The following is a 15,830-nucleotide window of genomic DNA, read 5'->3' on the forward strand; positions in this document are numbered from 1 at the left end:
GGAATGAGAAAGGACTGCTCGCCGCATCGCCGGCAGGTTACTCACGCGGAACGGCGATTCAGTGGGATAAGTGACATCGGGCTGTGACCGGCTTGTGTAGCGTTTCCGATCCCCCGTCACAAGACAAACTATTTGCTGTACCTCTCGGCGGTGAAGACTCAGCCGATGTGTTCAGAGGGGCGGAGGCGTGTGTATGACTCTAATGCATGAAGTATGACTTCTGTTGTATTTATTCGTGTACCCTCAGAGGTATTAGGCATTACAGAGGGAAGTGGATGAGAAACGAAAATAAACATCGTATACTTTCGTGCAGATCGTAAACTCGAATACTTTCGTGTTGAAACAAACAAACCACCGGAAATTTTAAAGCAAGCGCGTAACAAATGCACCGTTATGAAGCGAAACGACTTTAGCGATGCCTCGTTCCGACAAGGCTGGCGGCAGATATTCGAGGTACGGGACAGCGGAAGAACGTGCACTTTAGAGGAATTCACTTTCACTTAGGGGAGCAAGAGAGTAAAGTAAGAATACTCCGCTGCTTCGAGACAGCAACACGTTATTGTCTGGCTTACGGAGTGTCGAAGTTTCCCAAAATCGACTTTTTGTTTTGCTTATTTGTTTCTCGTTTCACCAGCAGCAGGAGTTTCGAAACGTGCCAATAACTTTATATACAAAAGTAATTTCTGAAAAAAAAAAAAAAAAAAGTCATCGCTACGATGTTTATCTGCAGTGGACGAGGACAAATAGTGGAAGAATGTGCAGTATACGATTGATCAACCAAGCAGAAATACTCCTCAATCCTGACGCCCCGGTCAGTCATTCATGAGCAGAACAGTTTTGCTGTCTTCGGCTACTTGAACTTCATTTTGACTACCCGATACCAACTACGAAATTTTAACAGAATTGTGCAGTCTTTGATGGTTGTTAATGTGCATATAACTGGTAACGCAAACGACGTTACAATTCAAGAACGAGAACTAGCCCAGCCGAGCTACAAACATAGACGACACAAACACATACGTTTTGAATTATAATTCACGTTAGAGCAAATAATACACACACTTATAGGGCAAGCTTTCAGGAATATGATAAATAAATCAAAAGCGAGAGTGACGCCTTCCCGTCTGCTGGCAGTCTGAGAGACAGAGAAAGAGAAATACACATACATATAATCGAAGCACTGGTAACCGTCCTTACATGCAATTTATTAGATGGCGCGACGTTCGCTGTTTCGGTCCACCGTACGAGCTGCAGATGGAAAAGCAAAGCCAATTTCGCAGGGGTCCGACATCGCGGAAGACGTTTTTCATCGCCGGCTTGATGCCCCGATCCCGTGGGGGATTTCGCGATGTTTAAGACAAAGCTGCCGTCTCCCGCTTTACGACGCGGCTCAGCTCCCTGTTCTTCAGTCGCCAGATAGAGCAAGGGTCCCCCGGAGGCATTCTTCTTTAGAACCGACGTGTGTATAACTGCAACACGGTGGAAGTAGATATCGGTGGCGCGGAGGGAATGCGAATGTATATTCGCAGAAATTTTCCCCTACGGCCAAAATGCTTTCTTTCTTTTTTTTAACGAGGCGTGGACCGTTTGAAGCGTGGCTGCTGCGAGGGATGGGGAAGTGTCTGCTACTCACACGCATTCCGATGGTTCTTTTTTTTTTTGTATGCTGGAATTTGGCAACTTTTGTTTTTACAAGTGCGAAGGGCATTCACTATCTTCTAATCCTACGGGAAGGGAAGGTTTATTGTTGTTTTGCTATTGCAAGCATGAAAGCTGTAGCAAAAGCGAGTCATCACTCTCAATTGAAGTACCAATAAAATGAATGAATGAATGAACAAGAAAAAAAAAGTAGGAAGAGACTTACAGTGGACCTCGAGCTTCCATCCGTCTTCGATGGCACTGCCCGGAATGAGGCTGTTCTCTGCTCGGCACGACAGGTGCTTTCCCGAGTCCTCGCTGACGGGCACGAAGCTGAGGGCACTGGTACCGTTCAGCTGCGTGGCGTTCATGCGCGCACCGGCTTTCCACCACTCTATGGAGGCCGGGGGACGAGAGCCCGTCGACCGACACGTTAGGGTAACTGCTTTGCCCGCAGACAGCGGGCGCGGTTCACCCTCAATCCACACCGACAGCGGCCGAACTATACGAGGAGAAAAAAAGTAAACACAGGTGCTCTATTACGGTGGCCATGACTAGCATCTCAAGCTGTCAGTTTTCAAGCTGGAAAACTGCAAATGCTGCACCGTGAAGCTGCTTAGAATTTTTATCCTCTTATTTATTTACAATGTTGCGGACCTATTCAGGCCTCTGCAGAACCAATATGACAGTTGATGCACGTACAGGAAGGTTGAAACCTATGCACATCAATTGAACTTTCCCAAGACTCGAACAAAATCATTGACGCTTTCACAACGCGCAATTTCGTCTGGTTGCTTGTTTAGCTCTTCAGTGGTGCGTGGAAAGAATGCGGATTCGAATGGTACGTGTCAATATACAACAAGGGTCTGGTGCAATCGTTTTACTGTGATTTAACCAAGTTGAACGAGTTGTGCTCGGTTTGCAATATCGCTCAGAATTAATTTTTAATTTGTTAGTATATAATAAGAAAAACACTAAGTCTATTAGTTTTGCATCCATCTGCTAAACTTTGCAAATTTGAAAGTTTCCAATCTTGCAGTTGTGGCATAAGAGGAGCAAAAGCAAAGCTCCATCGCTTTGTTTTGAACACTTGCATCAAGTGACGGGGAGTATACTTCAGTACTACCTTCAGTTCATCTCTGGTTACTTGTACTTTACTTTAAGTACATTTCAAATTGTGTACTTTGATTCCCATCCCACTCACACAACAGCCCACATGTATGGAGTGGGGTACTGAAACTGCTACGGTGAAACACCACTTGTTTTCATCTTCATGTCACGTGTGTTGATGTGCACATTGTACCGTGCTTTAAAGGGACGGTCGCATACGTTCCAGTTGATTTCGAAACTATAGTGTCACTGAATTCCTCGCGGACAACTCACCACGGTATCGAGAATCCCACGTGAAATACTGGCGTAGTTTCACTCTTATTCGACGGAATACATGAAAAGAGCAGACGACGGATGTTGAGAGTATGCCGGAATTCCCTCTCTGGAAGAACTAGAAAACGTCATTCTGTAACCGGCCAATGATGGCACGCCTTTGAGAAAAGGAATGCCACGGCCGTGCGGGCGTCCCAATGAGTTACGGGGTGTCTGGGCGGCGCCTTTCCTCCTATGCGGGCAGCCCTCTCACTCCTCCGCTTACGGAGTGACGTCACGCCTCTGGAGCTTCTGCAGCCGCGGAGGCAGCGCTGATCTTTAAAATTCGTTTTGTTAATATCTAAGCACTTTTAGAACAAAAGAAAAAAGCCAAGTAGACTGTCGGCCGATGCCGAACACAGTGGTATCTGTTTCATAGATGGGTTTCCGTATCCGACCGTCCCTTTAATGAACTTTCTCCTGCACTTTCCTGTCAACCACTCAAGTGCTTAACTGGTAATGCAGAGAGAATTTTTTAAAAATATCAATACATAATTTTTATGTCAGCAGATGACGAAACTCATCTGGCAGATATTTTGTGACTTTCCTTACTCAAGTGCACGCAAGTGCAAGTGCATTCCTCTGGTGACAGGCATCAATTTTCTTATGGCGAATTCCTCTGGTCGTTGTAGTGCAGAAAATCTTACACAAGCCCGAGTGCGCATATTTCACTGGTCGCTTCAGTGCAGCATGCGTCGCGTTCCCACCGCGATCACCATCACCATCACCACCATGTGGAAGAGGAACTTTTGAAGACTCAATAAGCTTTTCGCTTCTCTCTCTCTCTCCTTTTTTTTTTTTTTTTTTTTACAGGCTCGAAATGTTCATATATATAGTTATTGGAACTGGTACTCTTGTATTAGGTAACTGGTCTGCGAGGACCAAATTTTGTTCGTGCCAGTCTTGGTAGCCCAGGAATTGTGTGCTAACTTTGAGCGAGGCTGGAACTTTCTCTCATGGAAGGTGACTGGAAGACCGTATGACAGTGTTTGTCTGAGAAGGGAACGGTGGAGGATGTGATGGCTTCTGGTAGTTCCTGATGGGTATCGACCTAGCGATGGGATGACATTAAGGTACGGTTTGGTCCGACTACGTGTGCGTTCCACTTCATCAGTCCAGGTTAGATTTCTAGTAAGCTGTATGCAGAGTAATTTGTGTTCAGTTATACGCAAGCCTGGTTCCCCTTGAAGTGATAGCTCGAACTTTGGCAGTCGTCTAGTTGTGAAAGGTATACGGTTCTCTGATGTGGTTCAGGTGGATGTCTGCTCAGGTATTGCCTAGCATGGTTTTGGGATGTACGTAGACGCTTAGAATTGTTTAGCTAGAATTGTTTAAAATCCCACTATAAGTGTGGCTTTACAGGCGAGTTGGAAGCAGTCAATACTTTAGGGACATCAGTGTGAATGGCCAATAATGCATTTGATGTTGTCGGTAAAGAGAAATGAATTTGATATGCTAACACTCGGTATAGGGTAAACCTACATCATGCTTCACATAGTGTTGGAATAGGAAATAGGGAAATAAGGAACGCGCACACACATCGCTCTCGTGAGTTACCCATTCCTGTACGTTCGTCCGCGTTCATTATGTTCTGACGCCTGACATTTATCACCGTGCTAATAGTAGAGTGAACCGCGAGTCGTAACTGCTCATACCATAAACTCCTGCTCACTTTGTAGCTGTTTCCGTGCATGGGGGTTTCTGATGATTGGCTTCCATTGCTATTGTGTTTGGCGTTGACATATCTGCCATCATTGATTACGCTGTACAGTAGCCAATAACCTGTCTTGATAGTTATTCGTCTCGTGGAATAGTAGAGGTGGCCACAGGTGGTACAGGTCCCGACAAAAGTTTACGGAACACTGGACTGGTGTATATAGTTATCTGAGCGAGACGGTTGCTGCAAACAGGAGTAGATAGACTAACAAACAGGTGACCGGGTACTCGACGCACCTCTCAGTAAGTGTGTGCACTCCAGTTCGCCGCTAGGGTGTCGCTGAGATAAAGAAATACGTCGCTCTGGTGTTCCGTAAACTTTTGTCGGGACCTGTACCACACCAGTCCCTCACCGCAGCGCTGGCTGTAGAAGCGGCACCGTGCAGCTCACAGGTGCTTAAGACGGACTCATGCGATCTAGTTAACGTTCGCTTCCGGAGAGAGTTGGCTGCACCGTCCCAAAATTGTTTTCTTAGCTTTGCTTTCCTCCCGCGCTTTAAGGAAGTAATGTAATCGACGCCAGCGTGCAGGACATGATAGCAAACGACAAAGCCATTATTTTCATTCGCAGGGATCTGGAAAACTGCAGTAAGCGTGTCGAATTTGTTGCTTGCAATCTATTCCCAGACTATTACTGTAGGGAATGACATCATTTTGGCCCAAATATCGCAGGTGTACATGCCGAAAGAAGCGATTTTGTTGCACCTCCCATAGACTCCCATGTATTGAGAATTTGACAAACTTTAATTCGTCAAAAATCAGTGGATCGCGACAGGCCTTCAAAAATATGTCATTCCCTAGATAAAATCGAGGGAAACACGCCTGTACCTGTTTCGTGTAGAAATTTAGCGAGGCTTACGAGAACCCTGCGAACAAAAATCCCCCACAGACTTCTTAGGAAGTGAGTTCGCCTTAAAGACAGCAGTTGGATCTTACTTGGGTTAACTACAATCTGTTGAGTGGGACCAGAGGTCTTTTGTGAGTAAAGACTACCGAGCGGTAGGCCTAGCGAAGAGCGCTACGCAACACATCTTTACTAAGACCTCCCTGCACCGAGGGAGCTGGGACTCCGACATCCTATCTCTACTCGTTCTAAATCTACTCCTAATCAATATTATTATTCCTCTACACGTTTTGTCGTCGTATCCTGGCCGCTGAAAACAGTCAAACGCACAATACACAATATGCGCTGTGACAGCGCAGCGACCGGGGTTTGCATCTCTTACGTGTTGCGAATCGCCTGAGTATATTGCTTTCTTACATTGTTCCTTTCCTTCATAGGTAGTTGCTATCAGGCAGTAGTAACAGGATGCCCGATACAGCGGGTGTACAGCATCAGCTTACATGCAGCTTCATCGAAAAGCACAAATGCGCGCAATGTTGCTGGGATACAGAAGGGAAAAAGCATGTAGAGTCGCCTCCTGTCGATTCCGTGATGAAATAGGTCACTACCCACGATGCTCAGCACATAGCGCACTTAACTGACCGTGTATCGATCAGCAATATACTTTCGCCTGCCACTGCATGTTGATGGAATGTATTGCGCCACTTGGGTGTTCGAGGTTTGCCGAGGACTGCAGCAACATGCTTTTTTCGTATCGCCTACTCCATCAATAACAAGAAAATGCAGCCCTCTAACACGCATCTACTTGAAGTGGTCTTCATGTGTCGCGCTGTCATTGCTCTGTCGCTGTCGTCGTATTGCGCTAGGCGTATGACAGCGGCCACTAACACTTGGTTACCAGTCACCACGCGTGGACGGGCCTCCTATATAGGCACGCTTTTCGTCCCATGTTTTGTCGCTTCGTTTAAAGCACGCGCAGATTTCAAGCGGTAGATAACTAACTTCATAACAGGAGCAGAGGTGGACAAATGCCATCACGATCTTTGCCCTCACCCCAATTTTCATCCCGCATGTTTTTCCTCACCTCACCTCATTTTTTGGGGGGATTTCATTCCTCACCTCACCTCAATTTCCTTTTGAGATTATTTTCCTTACCTCACCTCAATTTGTTTCTGAAAAATTTTCCTCGCCTCGCCTCACCTCAACCTGCTTTCTGAAGTATTTTCCTCACTTCACCTCGACCTTCATTCTAAAGTATCTTCCTCGCCTCACCTCAACCTTCTCTCTAAAATATATTCATTTGTTATAATTTTTGCCGTTTTCACTTCACAATTGCTCTTTCAATTAGGAGTGGCGTCGCTCATAGCCACAGTTGCTTAGCGGCGCTAACACGGAATAAAAAAAAGTATGAGGAGCGGGTTGGTTGCATACGTTGTAGTTGGATTTTTACGTTGGTTGATTCGTGTCGTTTATTTATTCCTGACAACAAGTTACAAGTACCCACAACTAAGATTCATTACCTTGCTTGGCTCGTCCTTCTTGCAACAAGTATCCACTACATGTACGATCAGTAAAAATTGGACGTAGGGTACATGGGTAGAGAAGTTGCACAAACCGAGCAATTTTCCGTTGTTTGTTTTTCATACTGGCAAGGCAGGAATGGCCTTTATCGAGTATCTCTCGAGCGAGAATGATAATGGGGCTGCGGAAGTCGTTTTCGGGTTGGTATGCAACTATACGTTGAATTACTTGTACATTTTGCATTTTTGTCTATTATGACTTTATATTATCGATCAATATTATTTAAATAGCAGACGTATTCATTTGTAGCTGGAATTCGGGGACCTTTTTTGAAGACCCTTGTTTTGAAGCAATCAGGTAGACGTGCTGTACGGATTACTAGTGACTTGTATGTTGACTTACTAATTAAATTACTTTCTGTAGACACAGACCTCTTGTGCCTTTTCACCTAACTTCATTGCCGTACTAAAAGCTCAATTGTTCAACTTGTTGCAATACTGAATATATACCAGTATTTGCACTTATTGCACTTAAAGCGCGTGTTCTTGCCTCCATTTCTTACATCAGTCTCTGATAAGGTCATTGGTTGTCATGTACTATCGTTCCAAATAATACGTGAAAGACATCTGCTTACAGACTGACTAGTTTGGCTTTGTTGAAATCTAAACACAAAGCACACGGAACTAATTGACTTGTTCATGTGTGTCACATCATTCATGTATGTGACTCAACTGACTAGTACATAAAGCTAAAGTAAGCTAAATACATCAAGCACACATAAGCTATATTCACTTGTACGTGCATCTGACCTGAAACGTCTATCATGTATCTGACTCAACTGAAAGTCCGAAGCTAACGGGCTTACATTGGTAATAGGAAAAAACTGGCTCTCGGTGCCCTTTTAAGAGATCGCGTAATTGCAAATAGCCGCTCCACATCTCCTCAACCTCCCTCCCAAAATTTTTTCGTCACCTCACCTCAATCTCAATTTCGAAAAATTTTCCTCACTCACCTCACCTCAACGTCCTTGTCAAAAAAATTTCCTCACCTCAACCTCGTTCTCGGAAATTTTCCTCACCTCACCTCAATCTCTCTTTTGAGAACTTTTCCTCACCTCACCTCAATTTCCCTTTTAGAAATTACTCCTCACCTCACCTCACCTCACCTCAATGTGCGTGAGGTGAGGGTGATGTGAGGGTGAGGGCACCCTCACCCTCATTAGCCCTCGTGAGGATGCCCACCACTGAACAGGAGACGCATTCACTGAACGGACCAGCTTGATATATTAGCCTCCAAATTTTGCAGCAACGAATATGACCCTCGACATCACAGCGCAGGGGTCAAGTAAGAGCGCGATGGCGTCGTTCGCCGTGTTTACGCCAAATAACATCTGGGAAGAGAGGCATGACTGTCACGTGGTCTAGGAATGTTTTCTTATTTATAGTAGAGGGGGTAGGAAGCGTGGCGCCTCTCATCTGGGAGATTGTGTTGAGTGTGAATATATGGCGCTGCAACGGACAGACCAGCCGAATCTAAGAAATCCTACAGCGTAATCCTTAGATATTAGTGAGTTTTGGTGTAACGTACACTGTCGCCTTTGCGTATGGGGTAAGGTGAGGCAAGATGCGAATTTTTTTGCTGGACGCCGCCTGTCTCAGAGACTTGTTGCCCCATGCGCTGGAAATTCTACTCATAGGTAGCTCTGTATGTCCGCTTTAGAGCACGTGAGAATTGTTCGCATTGGTATTTGCGTTGAAGAGACAGAGAAAAAAAATATCGGTTACTTCTGCTAAGAATGTAAATTCGCGCAAAAAAGGCGCGATTTTCTGTAGTCCTTTTTCTTGTCATGCGTGCAACAGCGTATTGCAGGTTTATTCCGTCAATGTAAGTCCACATCCTATTTCTTTATTCATTCATTTAGATATATGCAAAATATGGACACTCTTGGTTATGCGGTGTTTAACTGAAAAATTAATGCATCCGATGGCATCCACGGCCAAGACGCGACAACTTAATGTAATGTAAACGTAATGAAATTTAAATTTAATGTAATTTAGAAACTGATCTCTCAACTATTAGGATGCCTTATGCTTGTTCCTCAGAGATTCCTCTTTTGCATATTGCCTAGGATTTTCCAGCAAATTTTCCTGTGTCCTAGGATATTTCCAGCAAGGCAGAAGCGCACTCAAAAGCGAGCGACCAGCGACACATCAGACTGGCGGTGCCTTGTTTGCAAAGGACGGTGGAAGGAAATAGCACCAGGTTCTGTATGGTTTTATCGCACATCATGTAAGCGGTGGGCTCAAGGGGGTTGTGTAGGTGCTTAAATTGAAATTAATAAAATTATATGTATGGTTGACCACCACGGCGTGTCTCACTTTCCCCACGCGCAGTCTCGTCTCTCGTCTTGCCCCGAAGGTTGGGGCAAGATGAGACAATATGCATTTTTTAATTTCTTGTTCTGTGTTTATTCTAGAATCGGTTATGTCCGCTCTGATTTACAAATCAGAAGCTCTAGACCTCTGAGAATGTGCCTATGGGTAGTTTTTTTTTTATACACGAAGAAGAAAAATTCCATATTCAATTGCAAATTTATGACTCATCTTGCCCCACCTTACCCTACGTTAAGCATAGCATCGTGGTTCTGCGGAGTGCGCGAAGCTCTGCTTGTGTCTTGCGTGTGCGCAGAACCACTAACACTATCCCTTCCGTACGCAAAGGCGAGAGCGTACGTTATACAAAAACTCACTAATAGCGAGTTTTGGTGCATCTGAAGGTATTCACGATAACAATCCTGAAAACGTGATAAGCCAGTCACTCTGATTCTTGAAAGCGGGTGACATCACAATGCTATGCTTGGATTTGATAACTATTTGATATCGTATCGTTTCCGTAAAGTTCTCCCGATGTACGAAAATTCAATACCAATTCAGGATACCGAAGTCTAATGTACTGGGCAAAAACGTACCCGTACATTACAATTACCCTCTACGCCTGCTTGTTCATGTCAGAAGGTCGCTCCCTGTACTTTATTGAAGCGTTTACTTCTGCTTCTTGTTCACCTGTAGCGTTCCTATCGCTTGTGCTGCGCTTTGATAACTTCTCATTCGAGCAAATCAATATATATCATAAGTACATTTACCGACCAGTTTATTCTGCATAGTTAGGCCTGTGCTGATGCCCTGAGGGATATAGTACTCGTTGCTTCACACCCATTTTGTACATCTGCGCTATACTTAATGCGAAAGACATCGCCTTGCGCAACAACACAAAAAGAAAGAAGATGCTAGTGGGTTGTCTTGGGGCGGTAATGGCCACACACGCCGCAGACATATTTCACAATTCCACCAGTGTATTTTCGCAACACGCCCCGTCCACACAGTGTTTTCTTTGCCGAACTATAATCATAGACAAAATTCATAACGACAAACTAAGAGACAGATTACGCTGCATAAAGGAAAAAATAAATAAACCAGACAAAGTGCAATCACCTAGACTGTTAACATTACGAAAGAGCCGCCACCGTCTGCATTTCTAGACAAAGCGACACTTTTCTGCTATGATTGTTCCATGATTTCGTAATGGGGGCGATATGTTTAATGCTGATAGAAAAAAAGAAAAAAAAAGGAAAAGAAAGAAGGGAAAGGTTAGCCATGATGTAGGCTTGCCAGTCCCAACAGCAAACGCAAACAAAAGGAAGGAACAATGGTATCATTATGATCTGTGCCTATATCAACAATTATCGCTCTTCGTCATCACCGTCCACCTTGATGCGCGTTGAACGGGAGTTTTTCCTGGCTCTGCTGCGGGTTATTTATTTCTATTTTTTTTTCGTCCGAGCCCCTCATTAATTGGCACCAGGGGGCGATAATTTAGATGAGGTCTTTGAGGCGTCCCGCTTGCAACTAGGCGGAAAGAAAGCATCTTAATGAGTGGTGGCCTGCGATCCTTAATTAGACGGCCGGGTCTGGAGGAACGCGGGCTGCGCTTAACTCTTCGCAAATGCGTATACCCGCCATCTTGGAATAACTGCACACACACACACACACACACGCTGCCTGTCGTCCTTGGGGAGTGCTCAAGCAGTGTGCACTGCAACTTCCGAGGCGACAAGATGTGAGTGGACGTTGTGAAGTGCTAGCAACAACAGAAAATATCTGATGGATGTGCAATTTGGGATGTCCTAACGCGGAATATTCGATTTGCAGATCCTACGGGCGTTACCCTGTCGTCCAATATCAAAATGATGTGCAGTATACTGGGAAGGCCGAGAATTGACACGGATTGGCGAATGAGTACCACGTGGTAGTGAAGTACTGCTTGAGATATTTGAGGCGCACTACTGATTATTATTATACCGTTGTGAAGAATGACGACAACTCTTAATCAGTTTGGTGTAAATACTTGTACACTGCCAGGAATGTCTGCGTTCTCTGTTCACTTGTGTTGCGTCGTCTGTTCAGGACAGTAATCAGTCAGCAGGGATTTCCCTAGACTCCCCCCTCCCCCCTTGGTTTTTTGCAACACCCCTGAAATTTCTGAGATTGCCCAATACAGCTCAGCTGCGAATGCACATGCCCACAAGGATATGTCCATATATGTACACATTCTCCCCCCTGGAAGCTCGGTACCCCCCCCCCCCCAGAGGTCGATTTTTTTCGGGGGGGGATTTATTGGTCGATTTCTGAGGGAGGGTTTATTTATATCCAGCGTGATGTATATTAATAGAACGTGAACCCTGTCGCCGCTGTCTGTAAGAACTTCATTTCCTGCCAATTCGAACGGATGCCCCATCAACGTTACAGTGTTCCGGCATGCACCAACGGTGTACGACGTCGGGCGTCTTGTGTCACGAAATTCCACGGGGCAGTGCGCAAAAGGGAAAGCGGTTTCAAGCGAGGGATGGACGGTATTTACTAAATACTTCTTGTTTGAAATACTGTTAAAAATATTAATACATGTATTTATAACTTGTATTTAAATACAGCTTAGGACAATGTAATTATATTTGTATTTAAATAGTGTTCTTGAGTATTTATTTGTTTAAATACTGTAGAAGTCGTTTTTTTTTTTTTCGCGTTTTCGTACAAAGCTGGTTTGAAGAGTGATTCGCGAGGACTTAAATTCGTGACACAGGTTTCCGGGAGTGTTTTGCTCTTGCATATCGTGCTGCCGTCAATAGTACTCGGGCATATTTCGGCACGTACTAAGACATCCGTTGTTCACAGGGATGGCGGCGTTCTAGGTCAATCCCTTTCTTCTCACAAACATGGGAGGAAAAGCTCTGTACAATGGCCTTTAGGGACCCTGCAGGAGGCCATTGTATTGGCTATGTACAGGTGAGCCAGTTCATTTTAGCAGTTCTCATTCATTATCACTCAGGGCATTGAACAGTTCGGTTGAGATGTCGTACTATCATGCAAGCTGGTTTTGAGAATGCCGGGAAAGGCATGTTGCGGCTTCGTGGTGTAGTGGTATATATGTACATTGCAATGCGTTTGTAGGGGTCACAAAAGCGTGATCAATTTTTATTACTTTACATCTTGCCTGACGGGCTAAAACAATCTTTCGCGGCTTGCTTAAACTGCCTACGCTGCATGGCGTAGAAAGGGTCAAGGTAGTCACGGTATAGCGTCGAACGCCGCACGATTTTCGCCCTCATATGGCCGGAGTTATTCGCGGGAACTTAAAGGTACTGTAAAGCAGCACCGATCAAATGTCATTCAGTGTGGCTATTCGATAGTCCAAGCCACCAGGACAAAAACTGTGCAAGTTTCATACCAATCGACGGTGCAGTTAATTAGAAAATTACAATTAAAGATTACGGGCAACACTGTACTAGGTATTCGAAATGGACCCGTACTTCTGACACATACGGCGGCAACCACATTGCATGCGTATAACACTGGGCCCGACATAACAATCCACCACAATCCACTATAAAATCCGCCCCTGCAATCCACACAACGATCCACATCTGAGGATAAACGGATAAGCGAACTGAAATGAAATGCTGAGCCGTTGAAAAAAATGTGTCAGACGTTCAAGAAGCCAGACAGCGTCGGGACTTGTTTGTTCACAGAGGTTCACAGAGAGAGATTGTTCGTTCGAAAGAGGCCGCGAACAAAAGGAGCGCGCAGGCGCAGCAGAGAAGTAGGGAGAGCCCCCATCGAACAGCGGCCAGCACTGGGTTACTTCGCAAAAACAGGGGTTAACAGGTTAAACTGTTAACAGGGGTTTCAGAATGCATAGATAAACAGGAAAACTAATAATATGGTTACTAAAATAACGAAGTTCCGATGTCATGGTGTGTAATACCAATTTTCAGTGTTGCCCGCTGTACAGGGGGTTGTTTGACACCGGGCGTCGCACCGCTCCACTACGCCGCATCTTTCATGGCAAATTAAAAATATTTATAGCGCATTGTAGGTCGTATGGTTCCGCATATGGTATTTAGAAGCAATAAAGTCTCTAGTCACATCACCGGCATATCATGCTTGTCTACTGCTTTACAGTACCTTTAAATTCGCGATTTTAGACGAATGCGCGAAAAACGCGAAAAATAATTCCGCGCAAAAAAACAAAAAGCACTTCTACAGTACATGTAAATACATCAAATGCGCTTATTTACAAATTTCACAGCTGCATGTACTGTCGTGACTGAGGTCTTGCTTAGAGACTAGATGTTATTCACCTCGTTTGAAGCACTAGTACATATTTAGAAGTTTTGTTTCGGGCATAGGTGGACACTGCACTTGTGTCAGCAATCGAATGACATCAACGTTGCTCATTCCTATCACTACTGCACTGAGCACCGTATATGAGACTTTGGCTCTGAAACTTCAGAAAGACTCCAGAACGACTCCAGAATGAATGTCTAGATGTTGCACCGGAACATTCTGGATATACATATTGTTCTTCAACGCCTGTGGTGAGGTGAGTTTCTTTCACGAACCAACATTGCCTGATCACACAGGGGCTGCATGGACGATAAAGTCGTCTAGTTAAATGATTCAATCATTAAAATCACCATGTTGAAGAAACGCTGTTACTTCGTACCCGTTTGCTTGAATGCTCATGTAAACAGTTATTCAGTCTGTATTGATTTGAATTATTTGTTCATTCAATGTATTTATGAAAGTATTTAGAGTGTTTAAATACTGTATTTATATTTCGTATTTAATACTGCACTTGCAAAGTATTTATGCCAGGTATATAAATACATATTTAAGCAGAGTATTTTGTATTTATATTTAAATACAGCAAATAATTATTTATGCCCATCCCTGTCTCAAGCGAACTGGTTTTCATTGCTGCGTGCGTTACCAGTAGATAGCGCCACATAGGGTGTCAGCGTTGCTTGATGAGGGACTCCACTGCTTTTGCTTAGCGACGCAATCCTTAAATTCGATTACTAAAAGAAAGGAAATAAATAAAAAAGCTGCTCAATGTACAACAGAGCTGTTACGCATCAGAAACATCCCAGTTAGAACAACAATGACAAACACACTGATGATAATGAAGATTATAAGGTTACAAGATTTCAGGTGAACATTCCCTTTCTACGGGTTTGTCATTCACCGAATTTCAGTCCCTTTAAATATCACCTTCGTGCTCTTTTTTGACAGTTACTCAATGCCTGTATTTAACAATTGCAGCAGAAAACACCAGCTCCGGTTGACACATTAAAATCAGTTTGATTGAAAAAAAAAAAAAAAAAGCTCCGGTGGCGCAGCGGTAACGCGTGCGCTTGGAGACTGGGAGGTCCGCGGTTCGAATCCGCGGGCCGGCTGTGCCGTCTGGGGTTTTTCCTGGGTTTCCCTCAGATGTGTAATAGGCGTAAGCCGGCACAGTTCCCCTGAAGTCGGCCCATGGACGCAGCTATCCTCCTCCCGAGCGGATTCCGCTCGGTCTTCCACTTCACCCTTTCCTCTCCTCCTCTCCACCACCTTTCCCTTCCCGAGAAACATGCCGCCTAACCAGGCAGGCAGACCTCTCGGGTTCCTCCCAACGACACTCCTCCTCCTCCTCCAGCAGAAAACAATTGCCGTCCAGCGGGAAAACAAAGTGTGCGGGACAGTAGAAAACACTGAACATATCATCATGCATTGTCCAAAACATGCTGCACAAAGAGGCATCTTGAGGCTGACCCTTGGCCATCTCGACAGCAGGGACTTCAGCATAGAGAAAGTCTTAGGCGTATGGGACGCTAACCACAGGGACGCGGCCTTCAATGCTCTTGTCAATTTCATTGTGAAATGTGGACTAGAAACTCTATACTAGACGGAGCGTGGACATTACGGCGGATGTGAACGGCGCGCTCTGCCCTGCGTTGTCGCGGTCGAGACGCTCACCCCGGTGAGCTTTTGCGGTGCGCTCGCACATTCTGTGGTGCAATCGTACCGTTTCCTTTCTTTTTTCTTTTCTGCTTTGGGGTGTACCGTCTTTCTTTTTTGGGGGGTAGCAGAATTCGCTTGCGCGAATTCAACCTCCCCTTGTTATTTTACCAACCACCACCACCACAAAGTTTATCAGTGGCAGCGCGAATCCCTGGCACTCGCCCGACTTTGTCATGACTTACGTCCCAGTTTTCTTTTCTTTCTCATCATCATCATCATCATCATCATCATCATAATCATCATTGTCGTTGTGGCCCTCAAGGAGGCCAAAAATCGCGACGATGATCATA

General features: G+C 44.8%; 1 protein-coding gene and 1 long non-coding RNA gene across 3 annotated transcripts in view; one reads left to right on the forward strand and one right to left on the reverse strand.

The window, feature by feature from the left end:
- The window catches only part of LOC135385347 (hemicentin-2-like), a 527,311-nt gene that overhangs the window by 48,976 nt on the left and 462,505 nt on the right, over nt 1-15,830 (reverse strand). The window contains exon 5 of the mRNA XM_064614626.1: nt 1,865-2,140. Coding sequence (XP_064470696.1) covers nt 1,865-2,140 — 276 coding nt within the window. The remainder of the gene's footprint in view (nt 1-1,864; nt 2,141-15,830) is intronic.
- The window catches only part of LOC135385349 (uncharacterized), a 279,985-nt gene that overhangs the window by 9,645 nt on the left and 254,510 nt on the right, over nt 1-15,830 (forward strand). For both annotated transcript variants that reach the window (XR_010420389.1, XR_010420390.1), the window contains exons 2-3: nt 12,370-12,480; nt 13,884-14,077. This is a non-coding gene — a long non-coding RNA (uncharacterized LOC135385349). The remainder of the gene's footprint in view (nt 1-12,369; nt 12,481-13,883; nt 14,078-15,830) is intronic.

The sequence above is a fragment of the Ornithodoros turicata genome, chromosome 2 (assembly GCF_037126465.1).
Source record: "Ornithodoros turicata isolate Travis chromosome 2, ASM3712646v1, whole genome shotgun sequence".
Taxonomy (NCBI): domain Eukaryota; kingdom Metazoa; phylum Arthropoda; class Arachnida; order Ixodida; family Argasidae; genus Ornithodoros; species Ornithodoros turicata.